Genomic DNA, 20,454 nt, shown 5'->3' on the forward strand with positions numbered 1-20,454 from the left:
TAAATAGGACCAAGCAGTGACCTTGAAATTTAGGAAATTGTAGGTTGTTCTCTAATTTTGATCTCCAGTGTATGTCAATTTGTATTTTTATCAGCTTAAGCCCAGGTTCACACTGACTGCAGGAAAGAAGTCGTGCGAGTTCAGCTGCATGTCAGTCCTGACTTCAGGGTCGATTTTAGAGACATCTATGGAAATCGCACCCCCAAGTCGTCAAAAGTAGTACAGAAAATACTTTTGGGAGTGGGTGTGGCATCGCACCGATTCGGACGGTGCAATTGCCGCTGATTTGACATGTCAAATTGCATTCCAAATCGCTCCAATGTGAACCAGGGCTCCAGTTTAACTGAAGGCAAACCCTTTTTTCTTAGTTTTTGACAGAGTGGAAATTAGAACACCTAGTTTTTTAGTTCGGTCAGTGCCCTCTTTAGGGAGATTCACCCTCCCTATTTATCCTGTTTACCATTATCATTGAAAGTGTGAGTAAAAGAAAAACCCAAATGTTGGGTTGTCCCTGGAAAAGGGATAGAGGAGAAATCTTCCAATGGGGACTCTAGTTCTAGTGACCTGGGGGGGGGGGGGAGCAGTTAATTCCCTTAATTTGCAGAGTTTTCCTCTCACTTCCTGTTTTGGCTATGGGACAGGAAGTGAAGGTAAATCTCCCCAATGGGACACAGATGGCGCAAAAAAAAAAAAAAAAAATCCGTTAGGGGTTATAACCCTCCAAAACGTTAAAACGTTTTGCCTACAGTTCTACTTTTAGCACTTTAAGCACAATAAAAACATTCCCCAATAGACAATCTATCAAAATTCTTACCTCAGCATTTGCAGGTTCTAAATGTAAATGCTGCTGGCTTCTGTGCTCTAAGTATGGTTTCCCGGAACTTCTAGTCTTCATAGGAAAAAGTAACAGTGGACAGTGCAGTCTGGAGTCGGTCCATTAGGTGGAAGGAGGAGCAGAAGAGTGCTTTGCCGTCCTAGATTATGGGGCTTCTATTGATGCACACAGTGCATGTAGGGAGACACAACTCTAGTCCCTGCATCCAAGGATGACTCAATAGGATGCTGCAAGAGGAATCGCCATGATCACCAATCATGGCACCAGCTTAAACGTTATCATAGGCAAGGGTTAAAAAGATAAAGAAGCTGCATACTCAGTAAGTGATTAAATCAGCTGCTAAAAGTGCCTAAAAAACCGAGGGTGTAAACCAGGGGTAGGCAACCTTTTGAGCGCAGTGTGCCAATTTTTTTTTTTTTTTTTTAAGAAAGTGAGCGTGACGATTTTATAACCAAAAAATTTCAACTTTACACTCTCAATCACGAAAAGGATTTTTTATAAAGTAAATGCTGTAAACTACTTTTAGTACACCTCAGATGAACCCCAATTCATGCACCTTCACACCTCAGATCACTGTAACCCCCTGCACATGTGCCCCACCACTGTAATCCCCTGCACATGTGCCCCACCACTGTAACCCCTTGCACATGTGCCCCACCACTGTAACCCCCTGCACATGTGCCCCATCAATGTACCCCTTTTCTCATCTGCTCCACCACCGTATCCCCATGCTCTTCTGTCTCACTACTGAATCACCTTCTCATCTGTCCTCACATTGAACCCATCTGCTGCACCACCGTACCCCCCTGCACATGTGCCCCACCGCCATACCCCCCTGCACATGTGCCCCACCGCCATAACCCCCTGCACATATGCCCCACCGCCGTAACCCCCTGCACATGTGCCCCACCGCCGTAACCCCCTGCACATGTGCCCCACCGCTGTAACCCCCTGCTCTTCTGTCTCACTACTGAATCACCTTCTCATCTGTCCTAACATTGAACCCATCTGCTCATCTGCCGCACCACTGTAACCTGCTTTCTTGTTTGCCCCACCAATGTACCTCTTGAGCATCTGCCCCCCCCCCCCCTCTGTTCCCCCGAGTTCATCTGCCCCGCCACTGTTCCCACCCCTGTTCATCTGCCCCGCCACTGTTCCCACCCCTGTTCATCTGCCCCGCCACTGTTCCCCCCTGTTCATCTGCCCCACCAATACACCTCCTTTTCACATCTGCCCCCCCGTGCTCTTCTGTCCCACTGCTGAACCCCCTTCTCATCTCTTCCACCACTGTACCTCCCTGCACATCTGCCCCACCCCTGTACCTTCCTGCTCATTTTCCCCCACCGCTGTACCTTCCTGCTCATTTTCCCCCACCGCTGTACCCTCCTGCTCATTTTCCCCCACCGCTGTACCCTCCTGCTCATTTTCCCCCACCGCTGTACCCTCCTGCTCATTTTCCCCCACCGCTGTACCCTCCTGCTCATTTTCCCCCACCGCTGTACCCTCCTGCTCATTTTCCCCCACCGCTGTACCCTCCTGCTCATTTTCCCCCACCGCTGTACCCTCCTGCTCATTTTCCCCCACCGCTGTACCCTCCTCATTTTCCCCCACCGCTGTACCCTCCTGTTCATTTTCCCCCACCGCTGTACCCTCCTGCTCATTTTCCCCCACCGCTGTACCCTCCTGCTCATCTATGATATGCGTGATATGCAGAGTGGTGAAAGGAAGCATAGATGAGACGCATCTACCTGTCCTGCCACACTCCTGCTGATCCACCTCTCACATCCAGCTCGCGTGCCTGCATGTGATGTCACATACGAGCAAATGGAATGGATGCGCAATGATGAGCTCAGGTCAGGAGCATTTTCTGAAAGCAGTGGGCCTGTGTACAGGATCATAAGTTGGGCCCCCGCAGCTGAGAAAAAGTGGTTGGGTGTTATTTTACATTGCGCTGAATACTAGCTGTGGCTTAAAGGGACAGAGTGCAGGGAATCAGTAGTAAGTGATGCAAAGGTTCAGGAATATTTTCAACAAGGTTCCCAGAAGCTCAACCGTAATTCCACAAAAGGTCACCTGATTGTGGTTTTCTCAATCAGTGAAATCCCTTCTTTCTGAGATTGGTAGTGGCAACCGAGCGAGTCAACTTCCTCCAAATAGTGGACAGGGATAGCATGACTGATTGGCTTTAGAAGTGGCCAATGACAGTCCTCCTCCTGGAAACAGGGACCCCCCCTCCCCAGCAGAGCTGCACCCAATCTCTTCCCAATCGCGAAAGCTGACAATCTCAGCTACAGCAAAGTTGGAGAACCAAACAATGTTTCCCATCTTTTACAATGTGTGGGGGCACAGTGCCTCCCCCTCAGTGCATGTTTGGAATTCTGAAATTGGAATGCATTATTGTCTCACTGACACTTCCCTGCGCTGCTCTGCTGATGGGGAGGGAGTCGAGTGCTGGCAAAAGAGGCTTCGCTTGCCTACCCCTGGTGTAAACACTTGGTGTGAAAACCTGTTGACTAGATAGTTTTTGATACCTATTTTTAAGAGTGTGTTCCTAACAAACATCTATTTTATTATTATTTTTTTTTCCTAAACCCCTTTTTTTACAATCCTTGTGTTAGTTTAAGAAGGAACTGCTCAAATTTTATGAAGGAAGAACCTTTCTAGTCTTGTAATCAAACAAATTTTGTAAAACTCTGTGCAAACTGTTGGCGCTGTATAAATCCTGTATAATGATAGCAAAAAAACCTCATAACTAACATTAGTGTTTTTGTTTTCCAGATGCTGCAGTGCTTGAAATTGGGTGCCTTATCTAGAACTACTGCCAGCACACAAATGAATGTGCAAAGCTCACGCTCTCATGCCATATTTACAATCCACCTATGTCAAAGCCGTGTGTGTCCCAAATTTGACACAGTATGTTTTATCTTTACAATGTTTTATTTTTAGATTTTGTGTAGATTACATTTTAGGGCCTTCTGTTTAGGGTCACCATACACATCACAATCTGACTGTACAATCTTTACACACATCCATCTTTAGATTGACCAAAATTATGTAATATGAGTAATTCCCAATTAGGCAAGCCCTTGCCCTACATAGTTTTTGGTAGATCAGATTGTAAAGTGTGTATGAAGTGTTATTTACTTATGTTAGAGATTTGGTACAGTGAAAATTTTGATTTGGTTGAACACTAAAGCGTTCTGTGAAGTTAAAAGATAAGTATTGTTTTTTGTTTTTTGTTTTTTTCCCTATTAATACTTACCTAGGTGGATACAGCATTGGTCCACTGGCGCCTCTGCACTGAAAACCGAGCTATTGAACATCACAGAGCGCTTGGTTTTCAGAGCTCTGTGAGCAGAGAGCTGTAGACTGTCAGTCACAGCTCTCTGCTCTTCTCCCTCCACGCTCATTGGAGCGCTGGGCAGTGGACAGGTTCATTCCAGGCACCTGGCGGATCCAGACTCCCATTGTCAGGAGGACACAGTGCCTGGACTGATAGCCGTGACATCAGCAGAGAGTGTAGGTACATGCCATTGCTTAAGTTTGCTTCCGTGCGCATGTACCGATGACGTCTGCACATGCAAATACAGGGGATATCTCCTAAACCGTTCAGGTTTAGGCGATATCCAGGGTAGCTACTGGTAAGCCTTATTATGGGCTTACCTGTAGCAAAAAGTGTTGTAAGGGTTTACAACCACTGTAACTGACAATTACTGTCATGCAATGCTGTAATAAAATGTATGTATTTTTTCCCCCACAAATAGCGTTTCTTTTGGAGTTTTTAAAATCACGGTAGGTTTAAAATATACAAATGCACCTCATCCATTAACAAGAGTAGAGTAAGAAGGTATTGAGATTATAACAGTGCCAAGAACAAGATTCACAAGGATAATAAAATGAACACATTTTAATTAACAGTAAAAATGCAGTAATGAATAAAATGCAAAAACCTGGTCAGCTTGTGTACATTAGGCAAACGTTGGTATTGTAGTGTCAATTCCTGACATGTTTCGCCAGTGATGGCTTCTTCAGGGAACTTTGTAGGACACTAATAGTTAAAGAACTCTAATAGAAAGCACAAAAAACAAAATACATATAATCACTGGAAATTAACATCATATAATTTTACTACAAAAATTCATAAAGTTTTCAATATAGTAACATTCATCCCATCACAGCCATCACCTGTTTACCCAAGCAATCACCAATACAATCCCATCTGACCATCCTAAATAATAGGTGGACATAAATATGGTCATCATACAGCTTGCATAAAAGTTCAATGTAATTACTTACAGTGCATAAGAAGAAATGTAAAAGCCGAGGACGGGCAACACGATGGAACACCAAAATAGAGCTTACTGGAAACAAAAAAAAAAGTAAAAAAGCAAAAGAAAAGGGATAAGGACACCTATAAGGCCAAAAGGGTAGTAATCCAAGCATCATACAAAAACACATTCCTCTCATCAGCCTCATAAGGGAACTAAGTTCTCAAATAAGTATAGACTGCACACAAAGCTAGATAGATATACAGCTCAACAAAGCCTATGCTACATGTCAGAAGAGGCCCATATCTGTGTCAGTAAAGCTGCTTAATATCAAAATAGGTAGGTGTACATGCATCTAAAGAGGCTAGAAGTATGATATAGCAAATGGTAATATTCCAAGAGTTGGCTCCCAAATAAACATTTCACTCACTATAACAATATATCCATGTCTGTGCAGTCCTTGGATCTCCAGCAATGTGGACGCCGGAGATGCCGGCTTTATACACCTTCCATATGGCCAGCGTCTGACATCACCGGGTGTGGGCGGACAAGGGGTGTGCTGCCACGCATGCGCTGAAGTTCGGGCAGCTTTACCGACTAAATTACCCAGAGTGCTCAGCGAACTGTTGGGTGAGACCAAGGGGCTAAGCTGTAGGCCGACCAATGAGAAGGGAAAGGTACCCTAGCCATGTCTCGGCATTGAACACCCAGATCAACCAAGCGGAAACCAGAGTGTATCTAGCCACAGATGACATTTGTGGTGCATCCAGGGAGCGCCAGGTGGAGGGACAAAAAAAGGGGAAGCAGGCCATCACAAATGGCACTGCCAGGCTGAGAAAAGCCTGCAAGGTCCCTGGGTGTCCATGCAGTCAAACATAGCTATGCCAAACTCCAAATGCAGATAGGCAGGGGGAATGGAAAGTAAGAACCAGGGAAGCAAAGATAGCCACGCCACCCAATGGAGCAAAGGCCATGGAATCACAGGACTCCTACTCCTGGACCTCTCTGCTGCCTTTGATACGGTTGACCACCCCCTCCTCCTCAAAAAACTACACGCCTTTGGTCTCCGTGACTGTACACTTCGCTGGTTCTCTTCCTACTTATCCAACCGCACCTTTAGCGTTTCTTATAACTCTACTTCCTCCTCTCCTCTTCCTTTCTCTGTTGGGGTCCCTCAGGGTTCTGTTCTTGGACCTCAACTATTTTCAATCTACACTGCCTCCCTGGGTCAACTGATAGGCTCCCATGGCTTCCAATACCACCTCTACGCTGATGACACCCAAATCTATTTCTCTACCCCTCAGCTCACTCCCTCTGTCTCCTCACGTATCAGTAATTTACTCTCAGATATATCAGTCTGGATGTCTCACCACTTCCTTAAACTCAATCTAGCCAAAACCGAACTTCTAATTCCCCCCCCCCCCCCCCCATGCCTCTTCCCCTGATCTCTCTGTCAAAATCGATGGCACAACTATAAGCCCATCCCCACATGCCAAGGTTCTAGGTGTAGTCCTAGACTCTGAACTCTCCTTCAAGCAACACATCCAATCACTGTCCGAATCCTGCCGCCTCAACCTCTGCAACATCTCCAAAATACGCCCCTTTCTAACCAATGACACAACAAAGCTCTTAATTCACTCGCTGGTCATCTCTCTCCTTGACTACTGCAACTCCCTTCTCATTGGCTTACCCCTACACAGTCTATCACCTCTTCAAACCATTATGAATGCCGCTGCCAGACTCATCCACCTTACCAGTCGCTCTGTGTCTGCCACTCCTCTCTGTCAATCCCTCCACTGGCTTCCGCTCGGCCAAAGAATTAAATTCAAAATTCTAACAACTACGTACAAAGCCACTCACAATTTCGCCCCCAGCTACATCACTTGCTTAGTCTCTAAATACCAACCTACTCGCTCTCTTCGTTCCTCTCAAGACCTCCTGCTCTCTAGCTCCCTTGTCACCTCCTCCCATGCTCGCCTCCAGGCCTTTTCCAAAGCCTCTCCAATCCTATGGAACTCCTTACCCCAATCTGTCCGCTTATCTCCTACTTTATTAGCTTTCAGAAGATCCCTGAAAACCCTTCTCTTCAGAGAAGCCTATCCTACCCACACCTAACAACTATACTTTTTTTTTTTTTTCCCCCCATCAGCTCATCCCCCACAGTTATTACCTTTTGTCTCTGTCTTTGTCACTTGACCCTCCCTTCTAGATTGTAAGCTCTAACGAGCAGGGCCCTCTGATCCCTCCTGTATTGATTTGTATTGTAAGTGTACTGTCTGCCCCATGTTGTAAAGCGCTGTGCAAACTGTTGGCGCTATATAAATCCTGTATAATAATAATATAACCTCTACACATACAGATGAATAAATACTAATTTCTGTACAGAACTTTACTCTAAAAACAACAATTCACATTACATCAATTACAACAATTGTTTATCTTATTTGTATAGATGATGGAAGAGGCTGATCATTTTGTGGGAATTTGGGGGGGGGGGGGGGGAAGAGACATAGTTAGGCTGGGCGAACTGGTTTAAAGAAAGGGCTTGAAACTTAGTCTCATTCGTGCCAGGGTACTTGGTGGCTTTTAGATCTAACGAGCCTCCAGTTTGCAGCAGGGTTTTGTCTATACTGCCACCCCTTACATGTGTCGGAACATGTTCAAGGGCTGCAAATTTTATCATATGAATATCAAATTAGTGGTATAATCCTACATGTCGGCTTATGGCTGCTTCCATAAGGTGTTTCTGGGCCGGCACAACATGATTCCCATTCGGTTTATAGAATGGGCGTTTGGTTTTGCCTACATAGAAGCCTCTACAGAGGCAAGTAGCAAGATAGATTTTTCCTATGGTTTGACAGTTAACTCTGTGTCTTATTGAATAACTTTGACCATTGGGGAGAATAATGTCTGAACCATTCCGAATGAACTGGCAGACATCACAGCGTCCACAGGCAAAAGTGCCAATGTGTACAGGGTTAGTGACAGAGCTTTCTTTTGGTGGTATTTGATTACCTCTGCGGTTTTCATGTTTTGCGCTATAAACAAAGACCGGCAATTTTGAAAAATAAAACCATACTTTTTACTTCCTGCTATAAAACATCCAATAGAAAAAAAATCGATTTCTTCATCAATTTAGGCCAATATGTATTCTGCTACCTATTTCTGGTAAAAAAAAAAAAAAAAAAAAAAAATACCAATAAGCGTATATTGATTGGTTTGCGCAAAAGTTATAGCGTCTACAAACTATGGGATATATATTGATTTTTTTTTTTTATTTTTTACTAGTAATGGTGGCGATCAGCGGGACTGCGATATATTACGGTGGACAGGACAGTCGGACACAAACTGACACTTTTTGGGGCCCAGTGACACTAATACAGTGATCAATGTTAAAAAATGTGTACGGTCACTGTACTAATGACACTGGCTGGGAAGGAGTTAAACATCAGGGCTGATCAAAGGGTTAACCATTTTCCCAGCCAGTGTTTTAGTGTACTGTGGGAGGTGCTTTTACTGCTTTGCAGAGACACAGGATCCATGCCTTCCCTCTTGTCAGAACTGTATTCTGCCTTGTTTACATAGGCAGACCGCCATTCTGCCTCTGTGCTGGATCATCGGCAGGTGCCAGCGGACATAGAGTCCGTGGTACCCACAGATCAGCTCATGCCATATAATCACAGCGGGAGAGGTCTGTTGGTGGCACACATGCGTGCCCCCTACCTGGTAGTGAGTACGTGATCCGGCGCAGCAGTGCCACCTTGTCGCCATATATGTAGGTTATATGGTCGGCAAGTGGTTAAAAGGATTGTAGTCTTTGTTCACCGATTCAGATGTGAATTTTTACTTGAATTTGCACCTGAACCAGACCTAAAATCACACAGGACTGTGGCCTGTACCAGGCATGTGTGAACTGGCTCCATTGCAAGCTGGACTGGTTCACATAATGCGAATCGGATGCGGTTCAAAATGCATCCAATTCACATATGAGAATATGGAAGTTAATTGAACTCCTGATGTCCAACCAGAGCTGGTGTGTTTTAAAATAGTTCTTGTAAGCCATGTAATGCACTTAACAAGAAGTTACAAAACTAGAACTTTATTTTTTCTTGTTATATATTTTGTTTTGAACTTGTTCTCACTGTACTTTTTAGGACAATGATTTGGACAATAGGATAACATCTGAATCAACACAAATGAATGAGTTTGAAACCCTTACTGCTAAGTTTCATTTTGTGGACTTGGCTGGATCAGAGCGACTTAAACGCACAGGAGCTACAGGTGAACGAGCTAAAGAAGGAATTTCCATCAACTGTGGGCTGGTAAGATTATGTGCTTATTTCACAATAGGCTACTGTGTAATCTCTAGTTTTGTATAAATGGTTAACACTTCCTTGAGTGATGTTGGGGAGTAAGACCGTGAATGTGTTTCCCAGGACATAACCTGAAAATGTATTTTAATTCTGTGTTGATCTAAGGCTAATGGTACTCAACAGGCTACAGGGCCTCAACATATGTTTAAATGCCCTCTGCGGCATTGGGTGGGGGCTTTAACCTGCAAATATGTATGCTTTCTCTGTGCTCTGTGTCAAGATCTTGCCTTTCTCCTGCATTTTCTTTTCTTCTAATAAGGCTGCCCATCATAGTGATGTGCTAATAGGAACATATATCAGGTGAAAGCAGGCTGAAATCTCTTTAACTACTATGTGGTCTATTTATAAAAATTTGCTATGCAAAGGTCTCAAGCATTGGCACAGCGTTCATGACAAATTACCTTAATTTTTGTCTGCATTTTCCTGAAATACCTCAGTCAGAAAAAATACTGCAATATGACCACTAGATGGAACTGACGATTATAGGAAATAAAGTATTGTAAATTACTTGAATTTTCTGCGACTACTGTGCAAATGCTTTGAGACCTTTACATAGCATTTTTTTTTTCAAATGGACCCCTATCTGTTATCTGTTTTTTCACTCTGGAATTCAAGGCACCTAGGATACTGAAAAGGGGCATTTTAAAGTATATTCTTGGTTTGCAGTGCCAAAGGCTGTTAGGGTATCTAAAGCTTTTTACAACTGAAGTTTAGCTTAAAGCGGAACTTTACCCATACCAACTTGATAAAAAACAATGTTCTTTAGGAAGGAACATACGGTTAGGTCCGTACATATTTGGCACAGGAACAATTTTCATTTTTTTGTCTCTGTATGCCACCAAAATAAAATTAAAACAAAACAATCCAAATTAATTTGAAGTGCAGACTTTCAGCTTTAATTCAAGGGGTTGAACATAAATATCAAGTACAAATTTTAGGAACTGCAACCATTTTTATACATCGTCCCCCCATTTTCAGGGGCTCAAATGTAATTGGACAAGTGAATATAATCTTAAATAAAATGTTCATTTTTTATATGTTGTTGAGAATCCTTTAACTGGCAATGACTGCTTGAAGTCTGAAACCCATGGACATTACCAAAGATTGTGTTTCCTCCTTTCTTATGCTTTGCCAGGCTCTAACTGCAGCTGTCTTCAGTTCTTTGTGGGTCTTTCTGTTTCTAGTTTTGCCTTAAGTGAAATGCACGTTCAGTTGGGTTGAGATCAGTTGATTGACTAGGCCATTGCAGAATATTCCACTTCTTTTCCTTCAAACGTTCCTGGGTTGCTTTTGCAGTGTTTTGGATCATTGTCCATCTGTATCAACTGTGGATGAAGGATTGTGTATATGGAATTGTATTTTTTTTATTATTTTTTTTGGTTGAACTAGATGGACTTGTGTCTTTTTTTTTCAGCCAAGCATACCAATGCCATCACACTGCCTCCGCCATGTTTTACAGATGGACATTGTATGCTTTGGATCATGAGCTGTTCTAAGCCTTCTCCACACTTTTTTTTCTTTCCATCATTCTGGTAAAGAGTAATCTTAGTTTCATCCGTTCAAAGAATGCTTTTCCAGTACTGGTCTGTTTTTTAGATGTTTTTTGGCAAAGTCTAATCTGGATTTTCTATTCTTCAGCCTTATGAAGGGTTTGCACCTTGTGGTGAACCCTCTATATTTGCTCTCATGAAGTCTTCTCTTTATTGTAAACTTTGACAATGATACACCCACCTCCTGGAGAGTGTCCTTCACTTGCCTGGATGTTGTGAATGGGTTTTTCTTTACCATGGAGAGGATCCTGCGATTATCCACCACTGTTGTCTTCTATGGACTTCCAGTCCTTTTTATGTTGCTGAGCTCACCAGTGTGGTGTTCTTTGCTCAGAATGTACCAAACTGTTGATTTTGCCACTCCTAATGTTGCTGCTATTTCTTTGATAGATTTGTTTAGTTTTTGAAGCCTTACAATGGCCTGTTTCACTTGCATGAACAGCTCCTTTGAACGCATGATGTAGGTTCACAGCAATCGATTCCAAATGCAAATATCACACTTAGAATCAACTCCAGGCCTTGTACCTGCTTAATTGATGAATAAATAATGTAGTAGCACACGCCTGGCCATGAAACAGCTTTGTCCAATTACTTTTGGTCCCTCGAAAAAGGGGTAATGGGTATTCTTAAGAGCTGTAATTCCTAAACCCTTCTGATTTGGATATACATACCCTCAAAATAAACCGGAGAGTGTGCACTTCCAGCCTATGTCCATTATATAACTATAGCTTGAATATGCTAAAAAACTAAAATTGTGCCTGTGTCCAAATATATATGGACCTAACGGTACATTCCACATTATTAATTATCTTACCAAGCTTAGTGTTTGCTGAAAATTGCCTCCTGCATTGCTCCTGTATTTTCTTGCTGGAGGCTGCTATTTTGTTGAAGACTGGAGCCCTAGCAGTAAATCATAATGCAGAACTAAACCCATCGATTTAACGGTTTCAAAAAAACAATTACATTCCTGGGATACCGGGATTTCTAACTGTCACAGTTGCTTGTGTCCGATCTGTGAAAGCATCAAATGGCTGGTGTCATAACTGATCACACAAGCACCATGGCAGTTACAGATCAAACAGAAGCAGCTTCCTTGGCTGTAAAGGATAGGAAAATTTAATGCCGCTTTTAAGTCTGTCAGCAGATCAGCCTCTACAAACTCAGCAGTGCCCAAAAATGCCTAGAAGTGGAGAGCAACTGAGCATATGCAGAGCAGGGTGAGACAGTATATTACTGGATCTTAAACAGTATAGGTACTTGATTTTAATGTTTTACATAGCTATACCTGCAAAAGGGACAAGCCTGAAGTGATCTAGCAGGACTACATTATATATATATATATATATATATATATATATATATATATATATATATATTCTATAGATAGATATAAATATCTATAGATAGATATAAATATAGAGAGAGAGAGATCCCATCACCTGTAATGAAGTATGCCCTACTTGGTGCCAGCAGCTGAATCCTGGACAAATTTTCACTGCATAGATGTCTGTCCTCTTCCTGTCTGAACTTCCAGCGCTGCAATGGATAACCGCTTTAGTACTTCAGACAAAACAGCAGTACTTATGGTCCAACAGGGGCCACCTTCTTCCTTCCTCCTCCCATTTAGAAGTTCTTTCATTGATTACACTGAATAAGGGAGAACATACTGTGACTGACCAGACTCTCCACCATTCACAGATCATGTTACAAGAGGTGTAATCAATAAAAATATATTTTTTCAGTGGAGGGGAAGAATAAAGTGGGTGTGTCTCTATAAGACCCATGAATATTGCTAATTTGCCTGTGGACCTGAAGCTGTTAACAATTGCAGTGACGGGAAGAGTACGGGGCATCTCTGCATAGAAGATTTTTCTGGGATCAAGCTGCCTGCACAACGCGTGACTTCATTACAAAGATCCTGGTGTGCTGGTGACACTTCCTTTTCATTACAGGTAAGTGACTACAGCTGTATGGATTTTTTTTTTTTTTTTTTTTTAGCTAAACTTCAGCTCTAATTTGACTAAAAGCTTAAGATCTGTAAAATGTAACCATTAGATCTGTGGGTTTCTTTCTGATGCTTGAGAGATTCTGTAATTCTAAAACATGTTGCAAGTGATTGCTTTGTATCCTCTCGTTTCTGTAACTGCTGAAAAGAAACCAGAACAAGAAATGTAAAATGTGTATGTTCTGCGTGTTATAAAGATAAAGCTGGATCTTATTTATAGTCTCAAAGTGGTTGTTAACCCACTAAGTAAAAATTACAGCATCCTCTGTGTATTCATGTAATGTGACTGTGCCCCGAGGAGAGAGGCGGCCCCGCGAGAGAGGAGAGAAGCGGTGGGTCACGTGAGCGCTGATCTCCGCTCTGTAAACTGGTATATAGCTGCATAATTTTTTAAGGCACAGTCACAGGGCACATTACATCAATACACAGAGAGGATGGTGTATTTTAACCCTAATTTGAGCAACAGGAGGGGAGGGCACGGAACTGACAGGTGGGGAGGGGAGGGGGGAGAGCACAGAGGAGAGACGGGAGACACAGCGGATGACGGAGACACATAAACTGACCATGGTGTCAGGGCTCAACAGCCATGATACACCATGGTCAGTTTACAAAGGGGGGGGCAGAACCGGGCAGGATCAGCTAGGTATTTCAGGTGTTACAGGGGGCCAAATGACACAGCACAAGCACTGTGCTGTATAACATGCAGTAACAGGATCTTTATTTTTTTTTATTTTTTTAGGTTAAAAAACGCTTTAAGCATACTTATCAGATGAGAAACTGGAGTGTGCTTCTGTCATGTAAAATATGAAATATTTTGTAAATATTCCTACACGAGAAAAGGCACGTGGTTACACCTGGCTGGGTATGCTGCTGTTTTTGTTTGCATGTCCAGAGGCTGCCTAGCTAAGGTAGGCAGTGTTTCCCCTGGAGCAACAGGTTATTGTATAGAAATTATTTACTGCATATATTAACAGTGATGTTTACAAAGCATACGGATTTGCGGATTCTGCAGTACTTTTTACATGTTCAGTTTATACTTGCTTGATATAAAATTCATGTTGATTTTCTTGATTTTTTTTTTTGCTTGTTTTTTGACATGCTCTCATTTCTGATTTTGTTATTTTTTATTTTTTTATAGCTGGCTCTTGGAAATGTGATTAGTGCACTAGGAGATCAAAGTAAAAAAGTCACCCATGTACCTTACAGGGATTCCAAGTTAACCCGGCTTCTTCAGGACTCACTAGGGGGTAATAGGTATGTTTTTTTTTGGATTGGTCTGCTGCCGATAGTTCACATGGAACTGTTTTAATCTGAATTCTGTCTTTGCTAAAGTTTATTTTCTGACCTAGTTTAGACACCACTGTAGTGCTGCATGTGTAAGGCTCCAGCATTTTTATGCAAAATGGACATGTTATGTGCGTATCTTGAAATGCCAGCAGAGGTACATAAGCCCTGCTTTTTTAAAACTAATCTCATGCATAAAGTAATCATATGAAAGCACAGTGTTGCATAGCTATACATAATCTCTGTGCTTTAATTAAAACATTTGCAGTTTTGTTCTCAAATTTTAAGGTTTACACAGGGCTGGGCCTGGGAAAGTTCCCACTAATGTTTCTTTATTGGCTTGTAGATCTTGGTACTGAGCACTTGCCGTAAATGCAGGGAGTTATTCTGCCTTATTATAGAATACATTACCGAAGAATGTCTGTCCCTTCTAGTGATGATTTTTACTGTCTGCAGGAACCACCTTCTGTAGGAATATAAGAAAAAAGCAAAACATATGATAATCAGACATATCTAGATTCCAAAGGCAGACCCTTGATATTTCTTAATCCTGTGCTTGGAAATCAGCAGAAGCTCATAGTACATAGGTGCTCAAGCTTTTGAACAGCGAGAGCCACTTAAGTGGTTTGGTAACTGGTTGCAGGCCACAATGAACTATGGGGTCTTACTGCCACCCCAACTGCAAATGTAAATGAGTCCTTACTCTACTGAGCCCCCTATAAGGCTCCTTTCACACTGATGCGCTGTGGTTGACCTGCAACATCGGTGCAGCACAGTGTATCTGCGGTTTTCCTGCTGGTTAGCTGCGCTTTGTCATAGACTTTGCTATTAAATCTTGCAGGTGTGGCACTGCATTCAGGAGATTTGTTGCGCTTTCAGAAAGGCATCAAATCCATAGGATATAATAGACGTCTATGGCTCATAGAGCTGCACGATTAATCGTTAAAAATCGAAGTTGCGATCTTTTTCCCTTCCCGATCTTCAAAACAGCATGTCACGATCTTTCTAACAAGTGCAGAGAGTTCTCACAGCTGGTAAAAAATAAAATCCAGGCAGCCTGTCAAGTTTTATTACAACGCAAGTAAGTAGAAACAAAGTATCTTTTCGTTCTTTTATCAAAGGAAAGAAATCCTTTTCTGATATTTGTTGCTTATAAGTAAAAATCATTATTTTCTGCTAAAAAATTACTTGGAGCACCCAAACATGATATATATTTTCTTTAGCAGAGACCCTAGAGAATAAAATGGTGGTTTTTGCAATATTTTATGTCACACCATATTTGCGCAGCGGTTTTTCAAACGCAATTTTTTTTGAAAAAATACACTTTAATTAAAAAAAAAACTAAACAGTAAAGTTAGCCCATTTTTTTTTTTTTTTTGTATAATGTGAAAGAAGATGTTACACCGCGAGAATCGTGATCTTTATGCTAAGCAAAAAAATCGTGATTCTTATTTTAGCCAGAATCGTGCAGCTCTAATGGCTCAGTGCAGCTAACTTGCAGGGAAGCCGCAGATGCACTGTGCTGCACCTGCAGATCAGTGTTAAACCAGCCTATTAACCCTTTTTGTGTATATAATGTTTAATACACTGACCTTTTTCTCTTCCACCTTCTGCTGCCATCGCTCTCTAGGCTGCTAGAAAGGTCTCGAACAAAGTGCACTTGGTATTGCACTGCCTGAGACAGAAACCAGCGCTAGAGTTAGCTTGTGTGGCTCCTGCTTCCTCCACTGCCGGTTCTATGCGCTCTAATGCTCTGGGATGACGGGTCGGCAACTCGTTGATCACGATCTGGGCTTGCCAACCATCCATACCAGAGCATACGCATGTCCTTCCCTGGTTTGAGGTCGTGGGGCACATTATAGGGCTCTGTTGAGCACCCCTGTCATAGTACATGTAAATGCAGTGCTATTGTTGTACATGCAGGTAACGGTGGATTCAAATACCTGAAACTGATTGTATAGGGAAAAGCGCCTATACAGAGTCCCTGGCAAACTTTGTCAAAGGCATTAGTAAGTCCAAAGATGTAAACAGCTGAAGTGGTATTCATATCTTTAATTTTGCTGTGAACATGGTTTTTGGCAGTGGGAAGCTGGGAGAATATGAAACCTGAGCAGTTGTCAAAGTCTATATTAAAATCTAAAACCAGTGTATTAGACACAGTTGTTACAACCTGAAATATAAAATAGTGAACTCTGTATTCTTTGTCATTCATTGACTGACATCTTTTGTATGAAAAAAACAGCAAGTCCCATTTGTCACTGCAGCGGACGGACTACGTTCTCCATTGTAAGGTCACTAGTGCTCTTGTAGTCCATTGATGCTTCCCCCAGCCCCATAACTGAAAGTCTGTACTTCATTACGGACCTCGGCTGGAGGAATAGTCAATCCTCTGATCACAGTTGTAATGCTTCAATGCAAATAACATTATATATGCACATTTTTTTTTTTGATCAATGCGAGTGCTTTTGTTAATTTTTTTTGTTGGACATGGCCTTTTAGTAAACCTGTTTTTCAAAGTGATGATACTGATGTTCAGTTATGTTGAGGTTCCAAAAAGTACCTCTGTTAGGCCAAAAATCGGAAGGGAAAATTCGTAAGACGAGCTGTCTGCGTATTTTCGGATCGTTAGTACGGTGCTTTCGACAGCCAATTTGACTTTTTCGGCAGACAAAAACTGGATGTGCAGGCTATAAAATTTTTGTCGGATGTGAACTAAACGTCTGATTTTAGGATGGTTCATACAGAAGTCGTCACACAAAAGTCGAAAGTACAAAAGCGCATGATCGGAATCGAGGAACGACCCGGAAGAGTTCGGTCTCGTAAACTACCATTTATAATCTAGAATTAACATTCTTGATGCGGCAGTTGATGAAATGTTGAAATGCAGCGCACGTTCTCATCTTCTTTAATGGGATAATAATGAAGCTGCTTTGCTTGTGATACTGATGTAGTTATGCCAAAAGTATTTTAAAAGGCATTTGTTTTGTACGATCTGAAAATCAGGAATCAATGCTCACCAAACTTCTACTAACACAAAATTAGCAGAAGGGGCCCAAAGGGTGGCGCTTGAGAAATGAACTTCCTCTTTACACTCTCATAGTACATCACTACATTCGTGTTTGTCAAACGGCAATAAGTATGCTAAACAAAATCCTGCACATGCGCTTTTGACAAAAATCAGATGCTCGGTCGTACAACAACCATGTGTACGAGGCCTCAGTCTTCAAATTGATCTCTGTGGGGTCCTGGAACTCCAGCGGGCAGAAGAGACTTTGGTAGTTAAGATTTGAATGACATAAGGGAGGTGGCTCTGAGCTTCATGAGGGACAGGGCTTAATCTAAAGGCAAAACCCCATGCACAGTCTGGGTAAAGGATACCTGTAGAGAATCAAATCAAGGGATGATTTGAAGACTAACATTGGTACTTGCAGGCACAAAAAGCACCTGTATTTTACCACAGTTGTTGCATTAGAAACAATTTAGGCTAGTTTGGGATCACTTTAAAAAATAATTATAGATTTTTTATTGTAATGTCATGTGACATCACCAAATAACAGTCTATGTTCTTTTTTTTTATTTTTTTTTTTTCATTTAGCCAAACTATCATGATCGCATGTGTCAGTCCCTCAGACAGGGATTTCATGGAAACTCTGAATACTCTTAAGTATGCTAATCGTGCTCGTAATATCAAGAACAAGGTCATGGTGAACCAGGACCGAACCAGTCAGCAGATCAATGCCCTGAGAAATGAAATAACGCGACTCCAGATGGAGTTGATGGAATATAAAACGGTATGAAAAGAATGTATTATCATTTTTTGCAGTTAGCATAGTTACAAGGGACAGGGAACGCTGATGCATGTACAACACGCATATAAAATGTCATTGTTAAGTTTTACTGTTTTGCACTGGAAATATGAAACCCTATTGAGTTTTTGTCTTCCTTTCCTGGAAATTTTAGGGTAAAAGAATTATTGATGAAGATGGTGTTGAGGGTATAAATGACATGTTCCATGAGAATGCAATGTTGCAAACCGAAAACGATAATCTACGTATGAGAGTGAAGGCCATGCAAGAAACTATTGATGCTTTGAGAACAAGGCTCACCCAACTGATTAGTGATCAGGCCAACCAAGTGCTTGCAAGAGCAGGTATAGCTTTTTGGTTATTTTTTGGTCATTTTAGCTTTCCTTATATGCATTGATTAAGGAAACCTGCATTGGTTAAGGATTGTTCCATAGACAACAATGCACCTCTGTTCAGATCGGTAAAAAACATAGCACTTTTTAATCTTGTGCGTAAGAGGCCTTGAACATTAAAGCAGAACTTCACCCAAAAGGGGAAGTTCCACTTGTTTGCATCCTGCGCCTTCCTCTTCAACAATTGTCACTTTTTGTTGGTGGTGGTGGGAGCGGGTACCTGGTTTTGACAATCTGATTGGAAGCTCGGCTCCTTTATACTTCCCTTGCAGCCTTCTGGGACACATCACAGGTCCCAGGAGGCTGAAGGACCATTCATAAAGCGCAGTGCGGCTTGTGCATATGCAGTGGGAAGCCTGCTGTGAAAGCCGCAAGGTTTCACTGCCTGTTTCCCTTAGTTAATATACCAGCACCTGGACCCAAAGGTGACTGAAGAATCGCCTCAGGTGAGGATAAAGCTGGATCCCGGTACAGGTAATTGCCCTTATATTAAAAGTCAGTAGCTACAGTATTTGTTGCTGCTGGGTTTTCATTTTTTGGGGGAGACTGGAGCTCCTCTTTTAGGTTTCAAATTCACAGTAGCTTTTTATGACTAAGTTTAGACACGTGGTTAAACTGCTGCCCAACCACGTAAGTGCTGCAGTAATATGGGGCATTTGGGGTGCTGTCCCTATTCTCTTGAATTGGGCGACAGGCAATCATTTTTGCAGTGGGTGCAAAGCATCCCAACCACAGCATGTGAACATCTCTATCATCCCTGTCTAAGGGGAGCGGTGGGGGGAGCTAAATTTGCAGCTCAACCGCATGTTTTTACCTTCCTGCAGCTGCAAGTCTTTATGAGCCCTAAAAGTTTTCATTTAATTAGGTCATGCTATAGCTAGTGTAGTTAGTAACACAACTGGACTTGTTCTGTACTGTTGAATGTGTTTTTGCTGTTTAGCCAAGGGAGAACTGAAGAAGGTGCTTTTATAGTGATAGGTCTCTAACATTACAGAGCAAGTCATGTTGCATGTACCTACTACTAGCTTAGTCTTTGATGATTTGAGAGCACCCATTTGTAATGCAGATGAGATATAGGTCTGCAGTTCAGGAGACCATAACTTAGCATGACATACAGCCCTGGACAAGTCAAATACTGCAAACAGATTTCATGAAAATAAATAAGTAATATACATGGGTTGTAGATTATAGAATTATACAATTTTACTATTTAAGTTTTAGGGCCAGTTGATTTTCCATTTTATTGTAACTACGAAAATATTGTCAGAAATAATTTTGTAAAATGTATCTAGTTCAAAGGCTTTGTTCTGTGTGGAATGTTTTTTATGACTAAATTTATCTCTGGCTAAACCAATTTGGCTTTTTGGTTATAGCGCACATCATTAAAAAATAATACATAATTTGTCTAAAAATTGAATTTTATGGTTTCCTTCTTCAGAGCTGGCTACACCATGGGTGGAATGTGTGCTTCTTTTAACTCTTCAAAGATAAATGTCTTTTTGTTTTTTGTTTTTTACGAATCTGTGTTCTTATAATTATGTGTGTTATCTTTTTTATTATTTTTTTGTCCTTTTATAGAATTTGTATAAACATCCAAGTTTATTTTTACAGGTGATGGAAATGAAGAAATAAGCACTATGATTCACAATTATATAAAAGAAATTGAAGACCTCCGGTAAGATTTTTTTTTTTTTTTTAGACCACGATTATTGTTTTAGGCTGAATTATGGTGACATTTCAAATTTAGGGGACAACTACCATTTTGATTTTTTATTTATTTATATGTTCATTGAGTTGTGAAGGAAAGGTGCATATAACAGAAACCAACAAGAGCACAGCAGATTTATTAAATTAAAGTGGAACTAAAGTCCAGCTGTAATAAACGGCAAGCAGGCAGGCTTTCATTGCAGAGGAGACACGCAATGTCTCTTCTGCATTAAA

General features: G+C 41.6%; 1 protein-coding gene across 7 annotated transcripts in view; it reads left to right on the forward strand.

The window, feature by feature from the left end:
- KIF21A (kinesin family member 21A) overlaps positions 1-20,454 on the forward strand; it is a 279,203-nt gene that overhangs the window by 106,770 nt on the left and 151,979 nt on the right. For all 7 annotated transcript variants that reach the window (XM_073619687.1, XM_073619690.1, XM_073619692.1 and 4 more), the window contains exons 5-10: positions 3,614-3,748; positions 9,258-9,425; positions 14,170-14,285; positions 17,911-18,106; positions 18,276-18,465; positions 20,125-20,188. In XM_073619687.1, the coding sequence (XP_073475788.1) occupies positions 3,614-3,748; positions 9,258-9,425; positions 14,170-14,285; positions 17,911-18,106; positions 18,276-18,465; positions 20,125-20,188 (869 nt within the window). The remainder of the gene's footprint in view (positions 1-3,613; positions 3,749-9,257; positions 9,426-14,169; positions 14,286-17,910; positions 18,107-18,275; positions 18,466-20,124; positions 20,189-20,454) is intronic.

Source organism: Aquarana catesbeiana, linkage group LG03, assembly GCF_042186555.1.
Source record: "Aquarana catesbeiana isolate 2022-GZ linkage group LG03, ASM4218655v1, whole genome shotgun sequence".
In the NCBI taxonomy this organism is placed as follows: domain Eukaryota; kingdom Metazoa; phylum Chordata; class Amphibia; order Anura; family Ranidae; genus Aquarana; species Aquarana catesbeiana.